Here is a 16,448-nt window from a genome sequence, read left to right on the forward strand (position 1 = left end):
GAGAGGGGGATAGAGGATCCAAAGGTCTCTGCGCTGACAGCAGGGAGCCCAATGTGGGGCTCAAACTCACAAACCCTAGAGATCATGACCTCAGCTAAAGTCAAACGCTCAACCGACTGAACCACACAGGAGCCATTTCAGGCTCATTTTCATTGGACTTCCCTTTTGGCAATGCTCTAGTAATCTAAACTCACCATGTGAAGACAGCTTTGGTGCCTTCTCTCTGACCTACAGTAAATTTTTACTTTATGTCCTTTCTCTTTCTGAATAAATTTCAGATTGTTTGAGTTAGCATAGTCTACCTCTTGACTTCTTTTTTATTAAAAAAATTTTTTTTACTGTTTTATTTATTTCTGAGAGACAGAGCATGAATGGGGGAGGGACAGAGAGAGAGGGAAACACAGAATCTGAAGCAGGCTCCAGGCTCTGGGCTGTTAGCACAGAGCCTGATGCAAGACTTGAACCAGTGAACCATGAGATCATGGCCTGAGCCAAAGTCAGACGCTTAACCAACTGAGCCACTCAGGTGCCTCACCTATCCCTTGATCTCTAAACTAATGCAACAATCTTCTAACTGATGTATTTGCTATAAACTATCCCATATAATGCTTTCATATCAATCTTCCAACACAGTGTGAATATCTTTGCTGACTGCCCACTGCCTTAAATTTAAAAAAGAAAAAAAAGGCTAAAACCTTCAACTATAACCTTTCAAGATACTCCACTTTATGGCTACTACACATCTCTATAACTTTACCTATTTCTTCTTCTTCTTCTTTTTTTTTTTTTTTTTTTTTTTTTTGTTTATTTGTGAGAAAGAGAGAGTGAGCAGGCAAGGGACACAGAGAGAGGAGGACAGAGGATTGGAAGCAGGCTCAGCACTGATAGCACAGAGCCTGATGTGGGACTCGAACTAACCAACGGTGAGAACATGACCTGAGCCAAAGTTGGACGCTTAACCGACTGAGCCACCCAGGCCCCCCTAACCTTACCTACTTCTATCAAGTGAATTCTGTTCACTGCTACAAGAACACATTATGGATTCCTATGCCTCTGCTCCTGATTATCATGTCCCTCTTTTTCTCTAAATCCCACCATTCTTTAAAGATCCTGTTGTGTTCCTTCTCTTCCAATAGGCCTTTGTGATTGATGCAATCCTCTGTGATCTGTCCTCCTCTTTCAAATTTTATTATGTTTATTACAAATTATTAACAAAAATTTACATCCGTGACTGGTACATTTTCTCACCCAAGCTATCAAACCTTGGAAGACAAGGAAAAATAATTCTGTGCTTAGCATAGTATCTTAAAGCTTTAGGAGTTCAGTTAATGCTTGTTGTTAATGACAATTAAGAAGTCCAGTATCAAATGCATTTTAATGAAGTTTCAGAAACATAAGAATAGAAATTAACAAGCTAAAAAAAATATATATCCCAAACAAGAATGCCACTTACTTTTACTAATATATCTTTAACAACTTGATTGCTATCATTATGAACGCTGATATAACTGGAAAAGGTCTCTCCCAAAAATATATTCCTGTGAAATAAAATAAACTTTTAGGCAGAAATGCATTCGAGTTTTAACACAAATATTCTACTTGAACACCACTGAGAACTTTAAATGGAGAAGAATTTACTAAAGGATAGAAATCAGTTGAAATACCGCTTCAGCATTCCTTTGTGTCCTTTAGACAGCTCATTCATTACCCAGTACAATTCAAAATACTGACTTATTCTATAAAACATGATATATATCTAGCCCTCAACTACTGCACAGCCAGTTTCCTCAGATATAAGCCACTAAAATCAGATCCATGTTAAAGGTCTTTTGACTAATTACTTAAGAGGCTAGAAAAAGACAATTTTTGAAATAACTTATTCCCTGAATCTAGAGGAGACCCAAGTAATTGATATCAGTATTTTTTACCAATTTGTTTTATTTTTCTAAGTTGTTCTAATACAAATAATGATTACTGGATTTACCTTATGCTTTTATTGAAGTATATTTTATAAAAATACATGTTTATAAATATGTATTACAAAAAAACACAAAAATATTTTACATGAATTTTTTATATGAATATATTTCCAAGCTTTCAAGACACTAGTCACATTCTATAAACCTTTTTTTAAAAACCTGAAAAATTCCATGTGGTCTTAAATACTCTCAGTTGCAAACACAGTGAAACCAGAAGCTTCTACCTCATTAATAAACTAGAATAAGAGAAGAGCTAGGAGTAAGAAGGAATAAAAATTGAGAGTTCCTAATAAAAAGATAAGTCTGATAACTTATGCTGGGAAAGAGCTGTGTAAGTGAACAAAAAGTTGCTTCTGAAAGACATTTAGATTAAGTCAGTTAAAATAAAAGGAATACATGGTCATTAAAAAATACAGTAAGATCTAAAGAAGAAAGTTAAAATTTTATCATCCTAGAAACCCCTATTCATATTTTGGTAGGTTTCTTTTCTTTCTTTCTTTTTTTTTTTAAGTAAAAACCGCCCCGAATCATATAGCATAATTTTGGTAAAACTTTTTTTTTTTTACACCACTTAAATGTACAGGAGTATTTTTCCATTCCATAGTTATTTTATGAAAACATAATTTGTAATGGCTTTGAAGTACCGTTGCATGCTTTATGTCAGTGTTATCATTCTTACCCAAAATTCTGTGGTAAAGTCAACATTTCTCCCAACATTAAAATTTCTGCACCATTTACAGTTGAAGGATCATCTCTCATGAGCTGGTTAAAGAGATCTCCTATAGAAAGAGAAAAACAGAAAATTCTAACATCTATGTTGTGAGTTTTACTTCCATTAAAGAAATAGCTGGGAGAAATATTTAATTAAAAAAAATTTAGTTTGTAACCTTCACTACAACAAATGTGTGCCAAAAAATTCTACTTTCACAGAGAATGAACACTTCAGAAACAAAGGAAAATGAAGGTCATGAAATATAAAATATAGATAACTCCAATAATTTTAAATAAAGGGAATGCTAATACACATGCTGATGGAACATTTGAGGATAAATAAAATTTTAATATCATGACTATGAATATACTCCTCTTGTTGCCATAGGATAGCAACAGTCTCTTGGCTAAGAAATTATGAGTGAGACCTACCACTTAGAAAGCCACCACTCATATCATATAAAACCAGACAATAAAGAATGCAGCAAAGAGCATGAGACTGGCAAGACTATGCTTATTGCTAGGTAATACAGGCAGTCCAGGCTGCAACTTTTCCCTAGGTGCAAACAGAACAAAGCATACCAGGTAAGTCCTTTTCTTCACACGTTACTGGAATATTGGTGAATAAAGTAGGTTTAGTTAACCGCATCACTGTGAATTAAAAAAAAAAGAAGAAACAAAAATATTAATATTGCTTTGGGCCAGTATTCCCAAGTTGAGAGTATATTTCAATTCTATACTAACATCAAATATAACCTAAAAGCTTCCTAAATATAATATTATGTACTTCCCCAAATAACACTAAACTATTATTAAATATTACTAAAATAGTAATTTATAACAAAAAATCTTACATGATTTATTTACAACCTCATTATAAAACTGTAAATGTAATATACCACATAATAGAAAAAGTAGAAAATAAAGGAATTTTAAAGCTTAAGGTATATGAGAACAAGACTTTAAAAAATATCCTGAGCGACTTCACTGTGAACAAAATATCAGCCTTACAGAGAAAAAAGTTTTGATGCACCATTTTGAACACCAAACCATAATTTTACACCAAAAGAATCTTTGTGAGCTTTCTCTCTCAATTCTAATCACTGGCCACTGGAAGTTCAATAAGTGGACCTGTAAGTAATATTTTCCTATACAGAAATTACAAAGGTATCACTTAACCTATAGCTCTTTAAAATTCCAATTAAAACTAAGATTTGTTCTTGGGACATAAAAGAATGTGTCTAAGTTTAGAAAAACAAGTAAAAATAAGCTAAGGAAATTAATGGGAAAAAATGAGGAAGAACTGGATTTACCATATATTAAAACATTTAAGTCTAAAATCAATTAATTTAAGACTATACAGATATATTAGTTTTAAAAAAAAGATTAGGATGCAGCCAAAGAAATCAACATTATAAACTGCTAGAACTGTTTAGCTATCTAGAAAAAATTTAAAAAATTAATATACAAATTCATTTCAAATATCAAGTAAAATGCCTACATATCAAATAGTTAACAGGCAAAAATTAAGCACAAAAAGGGAAAATTTATGTAATTTAGTTTAGTGTGGATAGGACATCCTAACTATTGAAACTATTGAAACATGCTATCTACTGAAAATCTTTTTCAATTATTTCTAATGACTGACATTTGATCACATCAAAATAAAGACCAAAATATAACATTAAAAATCATACAAACTTGTAAAATATTTCAGAAAATGCAGGGGTACCTAAGTGACTCAGTTGGTTAAGTGTCCAACTCTTAGTTTTGGCTCTGGTCATGATCTATCTCATGGTTTGTGGGTTCAAGCCCCCTGTCAGGCTCTGCATTGACAGTGCAGAGCCTGCTTGAGATTTTCTCTTTCCTTCTCTGCCCCTCCCCTGCTCATGCTCTCTCTGTCTCTCTCTTTCAAAATAAACAAACTCTAAAAAAAAATGTTCATTCAAATCAAACCCCCAAAACTTTAGACTATTGGCCTAAATGGTTATTCACAGTATAAGTGGTATTCATTAGCATATGCAAACATGTATCACCTAACTACTAACTAGTTATATCATTCATATTAAATTTAACACCTTTCTCATCTTGGTCTCAGCTTAAACATCATCTTTTCCAAAAAGAAATAACAGCTCACCTACTTCTTTCATAGCTCCTTGTATTCATCATGGACTGATATATGTACTTATTTACAGCACTATGATCCAAAGTCCATGAGGTTTAGGCTCTTATGTATTATGTTTAGTTTTGTGGCTTTGTTGCTTGATATAGGTTCTGGCACCTAGTATATTCAATAGATCTTTGCCAAATGAAAGAATTAGCAACTCATCCAAATCCTCAAGTAAATGGTATTTTGAAGATGTAAGTTTCATGAACCAAGGGCACTAAACAACGTTATATTAAATAGATGGCTTTTGAGAGGTGCCTGGCTGGCTCAGTTGGTAGAACATGTAGCTCTCGGTCTCAGGGTTCTAAGTTCAAGCCCCATGCTGGGTGTAGAGCTTACTTAAGTAAAGTAAAAACAAAATAAAATTAAAAATAAAATAAAGTGGGGTGCCTGGGTGGCTCAGTCGGTTGGGCGTCCGACTTCGGCTCAGGTCATGATCTCGCAGTTCGTGGGTTAGAGCCCCGCATCAGGCTCTGTGCTGACAGCTCAGAGCCTGGAGCCTGTTTCATACTCTGTGTCTCCCTCTCTCTCTCTGACCCACCCCTGTTCATGGTCTGTCTCTCTGTGTCTCAAAAATCAATAAACATTAAAAAAAATAAATAAAATAAAATAAAGTAAAATCATAATATAAATAGATAGCTGCTGATATAGGTAACAGATGTTAACCTTAAAATTTTTTTTTTTTCAACGTTTTTTATTTTTTTATTTTTGGGACAGAGAGAGACAGAGCATGAACGGGGGAGGGGCAGAGAGAGAGGGAGACACAGAATCGGAAACAGGCTCCAGGCTCCGAGCCATCGGCCCAGAGCCTGACGCGGGGCTCGAACTCACGGACCGCGAGATCGTGACCTGGCTGAAGTCGGAGGCTTAACCGACTGCGCCACCCAGGCGCCCCAACAGATGTTAACCTTAAAATTTCTGAAATCACTTGCAGAGCTAATATTTAATGAGCATTTACTAGTGCTAGACTGTGCTAAATATCACACATTCAAGTCTCAGGACTACAAATTTGGTACCAATGTCCACCTTTTATACATAAGAATGATGCTTCCAGAGGATAATTTGCCTATAAAAGATTATATAGGGGCAACTGGGTGCCTCAGTTAAGCATTGAACATTTGATTTCCGCTCAAGGTCCTGAGATGGAGTCCTGCATCAGGCTCTACCCTGGGCTGGAACCTGCTTAAGATTATCCCTCTCCCTCTTCCCCATGTGCTCTCAAAATATAGATTTGTATACATAAATATATATATACATATATATATTTGTATATATACATATATATTTAAATATATAAATATATATATATACATATACATACACACACATATATACACATACACATATATATGTATATAAATTTTTTAAAAAGACTACATATCAGGTGGCAGAATTAGATTTGAGCTCAGGTAAATTCACTTGATTCAAAAATAATTATCTGGGGGCATTGGGTGGCTCAGTTGATTAGAGGACTGTTGGTTTGGTTTAGGTCAAAATCTCAGGGTTTATGAGACAGAGCTCTGTGCAGCACAGAGCCTGCTTGGGATTCTTTCTCTCTCTCTCTCTCTCTGCCCCTCTCCTGCTCTCTTTCTCTCAACATAAATAAATAAACATTAAAAAATAATTCTCTGTATGATTAATTATAAGCTTAGGGTCATAAACCCAGAATGTAAGGCCTTACTAGAAACATCTTATGGGAATTCAAAACAGGACTATATATCAAGCAGAATATTTAACAGGTAAAGATCATTGACCTGGCATGGGAAGTGTTCGGGTAGCTGTTTCTAACTTTCTACTTCATTTTTTGGCTATTTAGGGTCTTTTGTGGTTCCATACAAATTTTAGGATTGTCTGTTCTAGGTCTGAGAAGATGCCGGTACAATTTTGATTGGGATTGCACTGTAGATTGCTTTGGGTACTACTGACATTTTAACAATATTTGTTCTTCCAATTCATGAGTAAGAAAAGTTTTTCCATTTCTTTATGTCTTCTTCAATTTCTTTCATAAGTTTTCTATAGTTTTCAGCATACAGATCTTTAACATCTTTGGTTAGGTTTATTCCTAGGTATTCTATGGTTCTTTGTGCAATTGCAAATGGGATCGATTTCTTGATTTCTCTTTCTGTTGCTTTACTATTGGTGTATAGAAATGCAACCAATTTTCTGTACATTGATTTTGTAACCTGCAACTTTGCTGAATTCATGTATCAGTTCTAGCGGCTTTTTGGTGGGGTTTTTTGGGTTTTCCATGTAGAGTATCATGTCATCTGCAAAAAGTATAAGTTTGACTTCTTCTTTGCCAATTTGGATGCCTTTTACTTCATTTTGCTGTCTGCTGACGCTAGGATTTCCAACACTATGTTAATCAACAATGGTGACAGTGGATATCCCTGTAGTGTTCCTGATCTCATGGGGAAAGCTCTTCAGTTCATTTTTAATTAGGAAAGCAGATATAAATTATGCACAACCTGAAGGGGATATAAAAGGGCTGTAAAAATGATATATACAGTTTTTCACAATCTAAATATCTAACACTCTAAGCTCACTTTTTACATTTATTCATTTATTTATTTTGAGAGAGAAAGCACAACTGGAGGAAGGACAGAGAGAGGGGAAGAGAGAATCCCAAACAGGCTCCATACCATCAGCACAGAGCCTGACTGTTGGCTCAAACCCACAAGCCATGAGATCATGACCTGAGCTGAAGCCAAACACTTTACCAACTAAGCCACCCAGGCCACCCTCTAAGCTCACTTTTAACACCAAGTGGTCTTTATTCCCCATTTTTTTTTCATTTCAGAAAAAGCTAAATCTTAAGACAAAATACACTCTCAAATCTTGAAACTTTTTTAAAAGTGTCCTTGAAAACACGTGATTTCACTCATATGTGGAATTTAAAAAACAAAACAAAGAAGCAAAAGGAAAAAAAAGAGACAAACCACGAAACAGACCTGTATAGAGAACAAATTAATGGTTACTAGAGAGGAGGTGGGTGGAAGCATGGGTTAAATACATGAAAAGGATGAAGGACTGCACCTGTTGTATTGAGCACTAGGTATTGTATGGAAGTACTGAACCACTCTTTCATACACCTGAAACTAATATTACATGTATGGTAACTAATTGGAATTTAAATTAAAAATTATAGGGGCTTCTGGGTGGCTCAGTCAGTTAAGCGTCCAACTTCAGCTCAAGGCATGATCTCTCGGTCCGTGAGTTCAAGCCCCGCATCAGGCTTTGTGCTGACACCTCAGAGCCTGGAGCTGCTTCCAATTCTGTCCCTCTCTCAAAAATAAACATTAAAGAGAAAAAAAAAAAAAAAAACTTCCAGAAAGCGTCTTTGAGTTCACCCAAACATGTAGCCAACTTATTTGCTTATTATATGCTCAAATTTCCATTGTGTATCAAAGTCTTATTGTGGCTAGTTTTTGCTGATTCTATGATTTTTATGGTATGAGACAATAAGGGGGTTGGTAAAAAACAACCCTCTATTAAAAATAAAAAGTTCCCAAACTGGTATTAAAAATATATTTTCTTCAGGATCCCGAGTGGCTCAGCGAGTTAAGTGTCCGACTTTGGTTCAGGTCATCATCTCACAGCTCCTGAGAGCGAGCCCCGTATCTGGCTGTCTGGACAGCACACAGCTCGCTCCAGATCTCTGTGCCCCTTTCTCTGCCCCTCCCCAACTTGCCCACATGCTCTCCCTATCAAAAATAAATAAAAATTTAAAAAAAGAAACCTTTTAAAAATATGTTTTCTTCATATTTCCAAAGAGGGTAAAAATCAGCAGGGGTGGAGGTGGGGATAGCAGTGGGTAAGAAACACTATCATTTTATGGACTCAAAGAAAACTACTATAAAGCACAGTTCATTATAATGCAGATTCTTAAACACAAACTGGGAAAGCCCTGTTAGTAATATAAAACTATCTCATTATTTGAAGGAAGATCCAAAGTATGCCCCTATCAAATACAGACTTAAAATGCAATATTTCCTGTCTTATAAGAAATTAATGAACCTCAAAAATTACACATAATGTTGGCTGGAAAAGAGCAAATACCAATAAAACAAGGCTTAAAAAACAAACAAACCAGTAGACGGAGTGCCTGGGTGGCTCAGTTGGTTAAACATCTGACTTTGGCTCAGGTCATGATCTCATGGTTGTGGGTTCGAGCCCCACTTCAAGCTCTGCGTTGACAGCTCAGAGCCTGGAGCCTGCTTTGGATTCTGTGTCTCCCTCTCTTTCTGCCCCTCCCTTGCTTGTGTTCTCTCACACTCTCTCTCTCTCTCTCTCTCATAAATAAATAAATGTTAAAAAAAACTGTCAGAGGAACTCCTAGGTGGAATTTAAAAACAAAACAAACCAGCTAAAGGAAAAAAAAGGTAATTAAATGATAGTCTTATATTCAGCTCTGAATGTTAGATCAGGTTCTTAGTCAAAAATTGAGGAGGCCAAAAAGAGTATGTGACTTTCAGCCCAGTGCCAAGTCAAATATTCACTGTACACAGCAAATAGTGTCATGTATAGAGCCATCCTCATTGGAACTCACACAGACCCTTGATTTACTTATGAAATTCGGGTTTCATCTATTATCTTATAAATAACTTTTAGAAATTTTCAATAAATTATGAAAAAGATAGGCTTGAGGTTACAAACTAATGAACTGGGCCAAGTTCAACTTGTATATATACATTTTGCTTGGAAAGAACTTAAAAAAATTAAATTAGAATCTTCTTACAGTTCAGAGTCCTTAACCATATTCTACAGTCTTGCCTATCTAGTCCCTGAATGATTTCAAGTTTGTGAAGTGAAATGCTGGGCATTCTGAGCACATTATATTAAAGTTAATCAGGGGCGCCTGGGTGGCGCAGTCGGTTAAGCGTCCGACTTCAGCCAGGTCACGATCTCACGGTCCGTGAGTTCGAGCCCCGCATCAGGCTCTGGGCTGATGGCTCAGAGCCTGGAGCCTGTTTCCGATTCTGTGTCTCCCTCTCTCTCTGTCCCTCCCCCGTTCATGCTCTGTCTCTCTCTGTCCCAAAAATAAAATAAACGTTGAAAAAAAAAATTAAAAAAAAAAAAAAAAATAAAGTTAATCATTATGCAGGAGCTCATCTTAGAAATTCTCAAGAAAAACGGTCTTTAGTCATTTGCTAAGTTGGCAAAAGAAGTTAAATTCATATGATAGTCCACTTTTTTCCATTGAATTTGAGTTAACATTTATCTAAAGGTAGACAACTTGTCAGGGAAAAATAAAATTATGGTACTGCTACCATTTCTTAGAGTAAATGCTGTTAGTATTTTATCAAATGCTGTCATAGATTCACCTTCCTGTATACATTGTTCTTGAGTTAACAGACATGCCTAGGAACTCACCTGATAGTCATTTACTTCTAGGGAACAAACTATACATATTACCACACAAACTTCTAGGGAACAAACTATACATATTACCACACAATTTTTTACAATATTAAGAATGAATAGGCTATATGACTGAAGGGTCAAATAAAAAAATTAAGTCATCAAAAATTTAAAAACTCATAAAAAATTTATTGATTTCAGATCACAGTTCATTCAGGATATTCTTCTCTTTCACAATCAGTGGAATTCATTACATACTAAAAATAACACCATATTTACGTACACATAAATTCATTTTCCCAGTAAGAGCTAATCTACCTTTAAGAAGATTTCCCACATATTCACAGTACATAATATCACAGAACACCCATATTTGGTCTAAGTGTCTCTGAATTGTAGCATTACAAGATGGAAGTTCATTGTGCCTGATAATTTGATTGAGTTTTGCCCAAATGTCTTCCAGAGTTTGGTTGTTACAAATAGTGTGCTCTATAGTCCATCTTGCCCTATAAAGTGAATGCAAATTCAGTGCCTTTAAACTATCTTGCAATTTTTTAGACAAAGGAAAAATATTTTCAGTGCAATTACTGTTGGGAAGTGAAACACTCCAAAACCTCTTCTTATGCTGTCTTCCCTTTTCTGATTGCTTATCTAGATTTCCAGAATTAGTCTGTTCATTCAGTGTGTGTGACTGGATTAAGTGCTTTTCTTTTTTTAAATTAGGTTGAAATTCCAAAAGATCTATCGTGCAATCGTAACTCTGTGATTTAACATCATGTTCTGAAATGGTTAAGTACAGTTTCACATCTTCAGCTGCCTCTTCAGAAATCACAGGTGATGATCTTTTAGGTTTGAGTGGAAGTTTGGACCCATCATGAGAAAACCAAGGAATAAATCTTGAGAGTGGACGTGTAGGAAAGTCTTGAAGTGCTTTCTCTGCAATTTTTGACAGTTGTGTGGGATCATTCTCATATGGTCGATAATGTAATATTACTTCTGTAGTCATTCTGCAGTAATCCAGTCACTCTTAATGAAGAGAAAATTTCTTAGATGTGCTCTTCAGCGCTAGAATGTAATTTATAATTACAAGACTTTCTTTCCAAATCAGAGGGAATCAGGACCTAAAGCGGAAGTATTGCAAAGAATAAGATATGGTAGGGATAACCTACACACAAATAGGGAGAAAAGAAAAAACAAAAACCAATCCCAATATGATATTTTACCAAGTGTCATTGGTAAATGTGAATGGAATCCACAAAATTGGAAACCCTCTGTCTCACCAAAATAAGGGATCTGGATTAAATGCCTGGTAAGCCTCAAACTGCTAGTACTCAACACGTTTAGATCAACATGTAAATATTTATAAGTATTGTCATTAATATATTAGGTAATAATCTTAAGACTATAGCAGAAACAAAGGGTAAATTAGTGATTCTTAGGATATTTTATTCATTTGAAGAGAACAAAAATGTAATAATACTTAAAACTTTGAGACATTAATTGAGGAAAATGAAAATCATTGTAATTTTTGATGCATTGAAAAAAATAGATTTTATACTTTAAAATGATATGAATTCTACCAAATACATAGATACACTACTTAATGATTTTCATCCCCAATACTAAGCACCAATAACATGAAAATAGTTAAATTTTGCATTTTAACCAGGCTGGGAACTGGTCTTGTTAAAAAGTGTCCTTAGTATAAATGGGGCACTTTCACACTATCAAGACATTAGTACCATGGCTTCTGAATTCCAATTCAGAGGAGGAACAAGAAGGCTAGACCTTAATATTTTTTTTTTCATTTTAGAACAAAGAAGTCTTCAAGCTGTCCCAAATTGGGTCACTAATAGTAAGTTCTAGCATACAGTTAGGCTTCCAAAGTTGCATGAGCCACAATGCAAGCTCTTTCAAATCCTAATTACTGTAGAAAAAAAATGAGAGGTTCTCCCCCAAATCATTAGAGAACTCCTTGAGGGGGTTCTCCCATTACTAGAATGGCCATAGGTGGGGACTCCTGTCATGATGTCATAATACTCATTTGATCACCAATTTTGAAGAGTCAGAAGTAATTAATTTCATCATGATTCTTTTCGCCTGTTAATGTCCACTAACTGATTTGACAACTTAAATTCATAAATGACTGTGATCCTTAACACCCATAATTCTTAACATGAATCTAGACATAGCATATTCTTTTTTTTCTTTTTATGTTTATTTTTGAGAGAGAGTGAGACAGATTGTGACCAGGGGAGGGGTCGAGAGAGGGAGACAAAGAATCCGAAGCAGGCTCCAGGCTCCGAGTTGTCAGCACAGAGCCCCATGTGGGACTCGAACCATGAGATCATGACTTGAACCGAAGTTGGTCACTTAAACGACTGAGCCACCCAAGCGCCCCTAAACATAGCATATTCTTAATTTTTTTTTTTTTTTTAACATTTATTCATTTTTAAGAGTGAGAGAGACACAGTGTGAGCAGGGGAGGGGCAGAGAGAGAGGGAGACGCAGAATCTGAAGCAGGCTCCGGGCTCTGTGCTGACAGCTCTGAGCTGTCAGCACAGAGCCCGACGCAGGGCTCGAAATCAGAGACCTGGAGATCATGACCTGAGCTAAAGTCGGAAGCTTAACTGACTGAGCCACCCAGGCTCCCCTAAACATAGCATATTTTTAAAACAATAATGCTTTTATTTTTTTCTTTCCTTTTCTTTACACTTTCACACTTTAAGATACTGCATTGAGAATTATTTTTGTTTGAAAATATTCAATGTTGTACTCTGAGGATGATGAAGTTGTGACAGCTCATTTTTTTACATATATAAGAAAGTGAACTTAAATGATCATATAAGTTGGTACACTTGGCATCCAACAATCAGTACAATTAGACTTGTTAAAATCTTGAAAGTTTCTTAAATTTCTGAAAGATATTAATATCTATTTACATACTTGATATGGGATTAAGAAAGAACATGACAGTTTCTTTTCCCTTTTCTCCAGAAAGAACCCATCTCAGTGTAACTCATTTGCTCAGTCTCAGCTTACAGGTCATATATCTATATTAATATTGTTGTTTTTCAGCTCTATAGTCAGAGACAGATTTATTAAACCGAACTATCAGTATATGATTTTATGTTACAAATGAGACTGCTGAGCTTCTGGAATGTTTGATGCCTGCATCATAACTGTGTACAAGATAATGGTCGGTCAAAATGGATGCCAAAAGAAGGTAAGTGAAATTCAACTGAATTCAAATGTCTATCCAATCTCTTCTCAGCTCAGTTTAACAAGTTACTGGAAACCACACAATAGAGCATCCAAGAAATAAGAAGTGTGTTTGGGGAAGTAGAAAACAGATGAAATACAGCTGAAAGCATTTTAAATAAAAGGTTTTCAGAAAACAGTAATTCCAGAAAACTCTGCCCTGTTCGTTTTCCCTAAATAATAATACAATTACATCATCAAACTTACTCAAAATTTTCTGCTGTGTACAGAAAACGAAAGCTGACATCAATTTTCCCACATCCACACTACTTTGAAGTAAACTGCAATAAGTTATAGCATATCTAAATTATACGTTGTTGTACTATGTATCTCAAAACCCTTGGCACTGCTAAAACTAGACTAATTTTGCTGATCAAACTAAAGACTGGTAACTTCGTCAGTGCTACACAAAGACACAAGAGACAAGGAAAAATCACCGGAGATGCCTACTGTACATCATCTTGGCTCACAGGGCTCTAGGGACGTTAGCTTCTCTGACTAAAGCCGGTCTGGTTACTCCAAGCAGCATATAACACAACGAGTGATTTATCGGGTATCTATTACATTCTAGAGGAATGCAACATGAGCCTCTCAAACCTAAAAAGCAAAGAAGAAAAATTGCTTCCTTCCTCTCGGCGCCGAAGGACACAGCAAGAATGCAGGAACTAATGGTGTTTACGAAGGACGAGGCCTACATCCCCGGGACCAGGCCTAGGTGGCAAAGGCTTCGAGAACTAGCGAGAGAACAGAAAACAGACTAAACGGAGTCAGGTTCGTGAAAGTTTACCTTTCAGGGCCAGCAGGTGCTCCTGTTTGGGGGGATTCACTTCCATTTTGAACGGCACTTTCGACCCACTGCCTACGGCAGCTGGGTAGGTTCAAAGCAGCCCGGAAGAAAACAGTAAAGCGTACGTTCGGGAAGATCGAATGCACTCCCAACAGTTTCTGCTGGTAGTGCCTTAAATTCTCTTCTTACGACGTCCTTTAGGGACTCAACGGCTTCTTTTCACCAAAGCCATCTCTTATTTCTTAGCGATTTATACATAAAATACTTCTCTGTTTTCCAGCCACAAATCACACATAGCGTCTTCCAGAAACCACTCCTCGCTGACAGTACATAGCCCCACAGATAACTACATGGCGGAGTAGAGGGAAAAAAAAAAACCCAAAAAAACCCTAGTGTGGCATCCTGGGATTTGTAGTTTAAACAAAAACCGCACTGCATGCAGGGAGATGTAGTCTCCCGAAGTCCTCGCGTCTATTCTGCAATTAGGAAGCGATCGTTTCTAAAACGGGAGTTTCACTCCAAAATTTTACTTCTTGTTTTATCCTTTCTTTTTTATTTCTTTAATTTTATTCCTTCCATACTTCAGTCTCATAAATAACAGCAATAAAAACAGTAAAGCGTTCATACACAGGGATCGGCTTCCCAAGAGCTAGGGACTGACAGGAGGAGGAGCTCTGAGGTCAGCCCAGCCGTGCCCGGCGTCGTACTGCGCCTGTGCGCTAGCGGCGAGCGCCGAGGCCTCTGGGTAGATGGTCCTACCCCGCCCCTTAGTTGAAGGCGGTGACGGCTGCTTCTGCGGCACCGCTCCTCCTAGGATGGCTACCCTGGTTGTAAACAAGCCTGGAGCGGGACTAGACAGTGGCCGTCAGGGCAGCCGGGGTACGGCCGTGGTGAAGGTGAGGGACTTTGCGTGCTCCGTTCTCCACCTTCGGCCTCCCTTCGGTTTATCCCTGAGTTCTGGCGGCGGCGCCCCGGCCGTCTTCGGGCAGGATGCGCGGCCTTTGCGTCCCTCTCGGCTTTACATGCCTTGTTCCCCACTCCGCGATCTTTTCTCTTTGCGGGCGTCAAGTTGCTTGGTCTTCTGTTAATACCAGTTCTTTACTTGACATCGCCGATGGGGATATTTGTGAAAATGATCGTATGGGCCTGTGAGACTGACTTCGGCCGGTCTTTTCCCTAGATCCTCTGCTTTTGGTTAAGTTCAACAGGCATTAGCTTATTTTTACTAAATTGAACCATTATTATCGCTAGGTACTATGTTCATTGTAACTCGTTAATATTGTAGCTCGTTAATAATCTACCTATGAAGTATATGATCATTACCGTTTTGCAGGTGAGGAAACTCGGGTTTGGGTTAACACAGTGAGCCAGGGTTGACTGCCTTTAAAGTCTGGTTTTCATCATCACACTAATTCTAGGGGTGTATTAGTGGTTGATCTGCCCCCTCCTTTCTTGGTAGTACAGTCTTTCAACACTTGAGAAGTCTCCCAGCAGCAGCATGGTTGGGCAATAACGTTAAGGTATACCAATTGCCTATGGTTTGAGGTTTGAAATTCTACCATGCTTGAGTGCTTCAAAATGCATTTGCTAAAACATCAATTGAAATACGTGGGATTCACGTTTCCCCTTCACTATATAGTCATGGAAAGATTTGGAAGGGAGAACTGATCTCAGTCGTTTGTAGAAGACTTTCAGGATTATTATAATCTCAGTTATTGGTATTTCTCATTACTGGTTACATATTAGAATAACAGGATTTAAAAAAAAAATACCCTAGTTATGCACACTTCCTCCTCCAGTTCTGATTAACCTGACATAAGTATATTTTTTTACATTTCCAGAATTGATTTTAATGTGCAGCTAGAGTTGAGAACTACTATACCAGATAATATCTGAAGTTCTTTTAAGATCTTGGATAATAGGCACCTAATGTTGGGTTTAGATGACAACAAATGATATATTTCTGCTTACAAGTATATTATCAGTCAGTGTTGGTGGCTTTTGATTCATCTGACCTTTATATATCAGTGAAGTTATTCTGAAGGTACACGGCATATCTGAGATACAGAGGGAGCCCTGTTAGGCATGTTGTATGGTTGAGCATTTATTGATTTGTGCTTTATCTAAGTAGAGAGTTCCTAAAGATAATTTTGTGAATTAACTTGAGTCAGTAAGTTGTAAT

The 16,448-nt window shown here is 36.9% G+C and overlaps 3 protein-coding genes across 7 annotated transcripts in view; 1 reads left to right on the forward strand and 2 right to left on the reverse strand.

Annotated features, from left to right (window-relative positions):
- Window positions 1-14,382, reverse strand: part of TRAPPC13 (trafficking protein particle complex subunit 13) — a 41,123-nt gene extending 26,741 nt beyond the window's left edge. For all 4 annotated transcript variants that reach the window (XM_078449435.1, XM_078449431.1, XM_078449430.1 and 1 more), the window contains exons 1-4: window positions 14,267-14,382; window positions 3,273-3,341; window positions 2,659-2,758; window positions 1,454-1,538 (exon numbers count right to left, since the gene is read on the reverse strand). In XM_078449435.1, the coding sequence (XP_078305561.1) occupies window positions 1,454-1,538; window positions 2,659-2,758; window positions 3,273-3,341; window positions 14,267-14,312 (300 nt within the window). In that variant the 5' untranslated portion in view covers window positions 14,313-14,382. The remainder of the gene's footprint in view (window positions 1-1,453; window positions 1,539-2,658; window positions 2,759-3,272; window positions 3,342-14,266) is intronic.
- SHLD3 (shieldin complex subunit 3) lies at window positions 10,417-14,379 on the reverse strand. The gene is made up of 2 exons (XM_060628657.2): window positions 14,267-14,379; window positions 10,417-11,339 (listed from the first exon to the last, which is right to left on the reverse strand). Exon 2 carries the CDS (start codon window positions 11,222-11,224, stop codon window positions 10,469-10,471), a length of 756 nt encoding a protein of 251 aa, XP_060484640.1. The 5' UTR covers window positions 11,225-11,339; window positions 14,267-14,379; the 3' UTR covers window positions 10,417-10,468.
- A 630-nt stretch (window positions 14,383-15,012) lies between the features above and the next one.
- TRIM23 (tripartite motif containing 23) overlaps window positions 15,013-16,448 on the forward strand; it is a 36,444-nt gene continuing 35,008 nt past the window's right edge. For both annotated transcript variants that reach the window (XM_078449418.1, XM_078449425.1), the window contains exon 1: window positions 15,013-15,162. In XM_078449418.1, the coding sequence (XP_078305544.1) occupies window positions 15,016-15,162 (147 nt within the window). In that variant the 5' untranslated portion in view covers window positions 15,013-15,015. The remainder of the gene's footprint in view (window positions 15,163-16,448) is intronic.

This window comes from Panthera onca, chromosome A1 (genome assembly GCF_046562875.1).
Source record: "Panthera onca isolate mPanOnc1 chromosome A1, mPanOnc1 haplotype 2, whole genome shotgun sequence".
In the NCBI taxonomy this organism is placed as follows: Eukaryota; Metazoa; Chordata; class Mammalia; order Carnivora; family Felidae; genus Panthera; species Panthera onca.

Excerpts from the sequence above, each read along its gene's own strand:
- SHLD3 (XM_060628657.2), bottom strand. The coding sequence starts at position 11,224 with ATGACTACAGAAGTAATATTACATTATCGACCATATGAGAATGATCCC.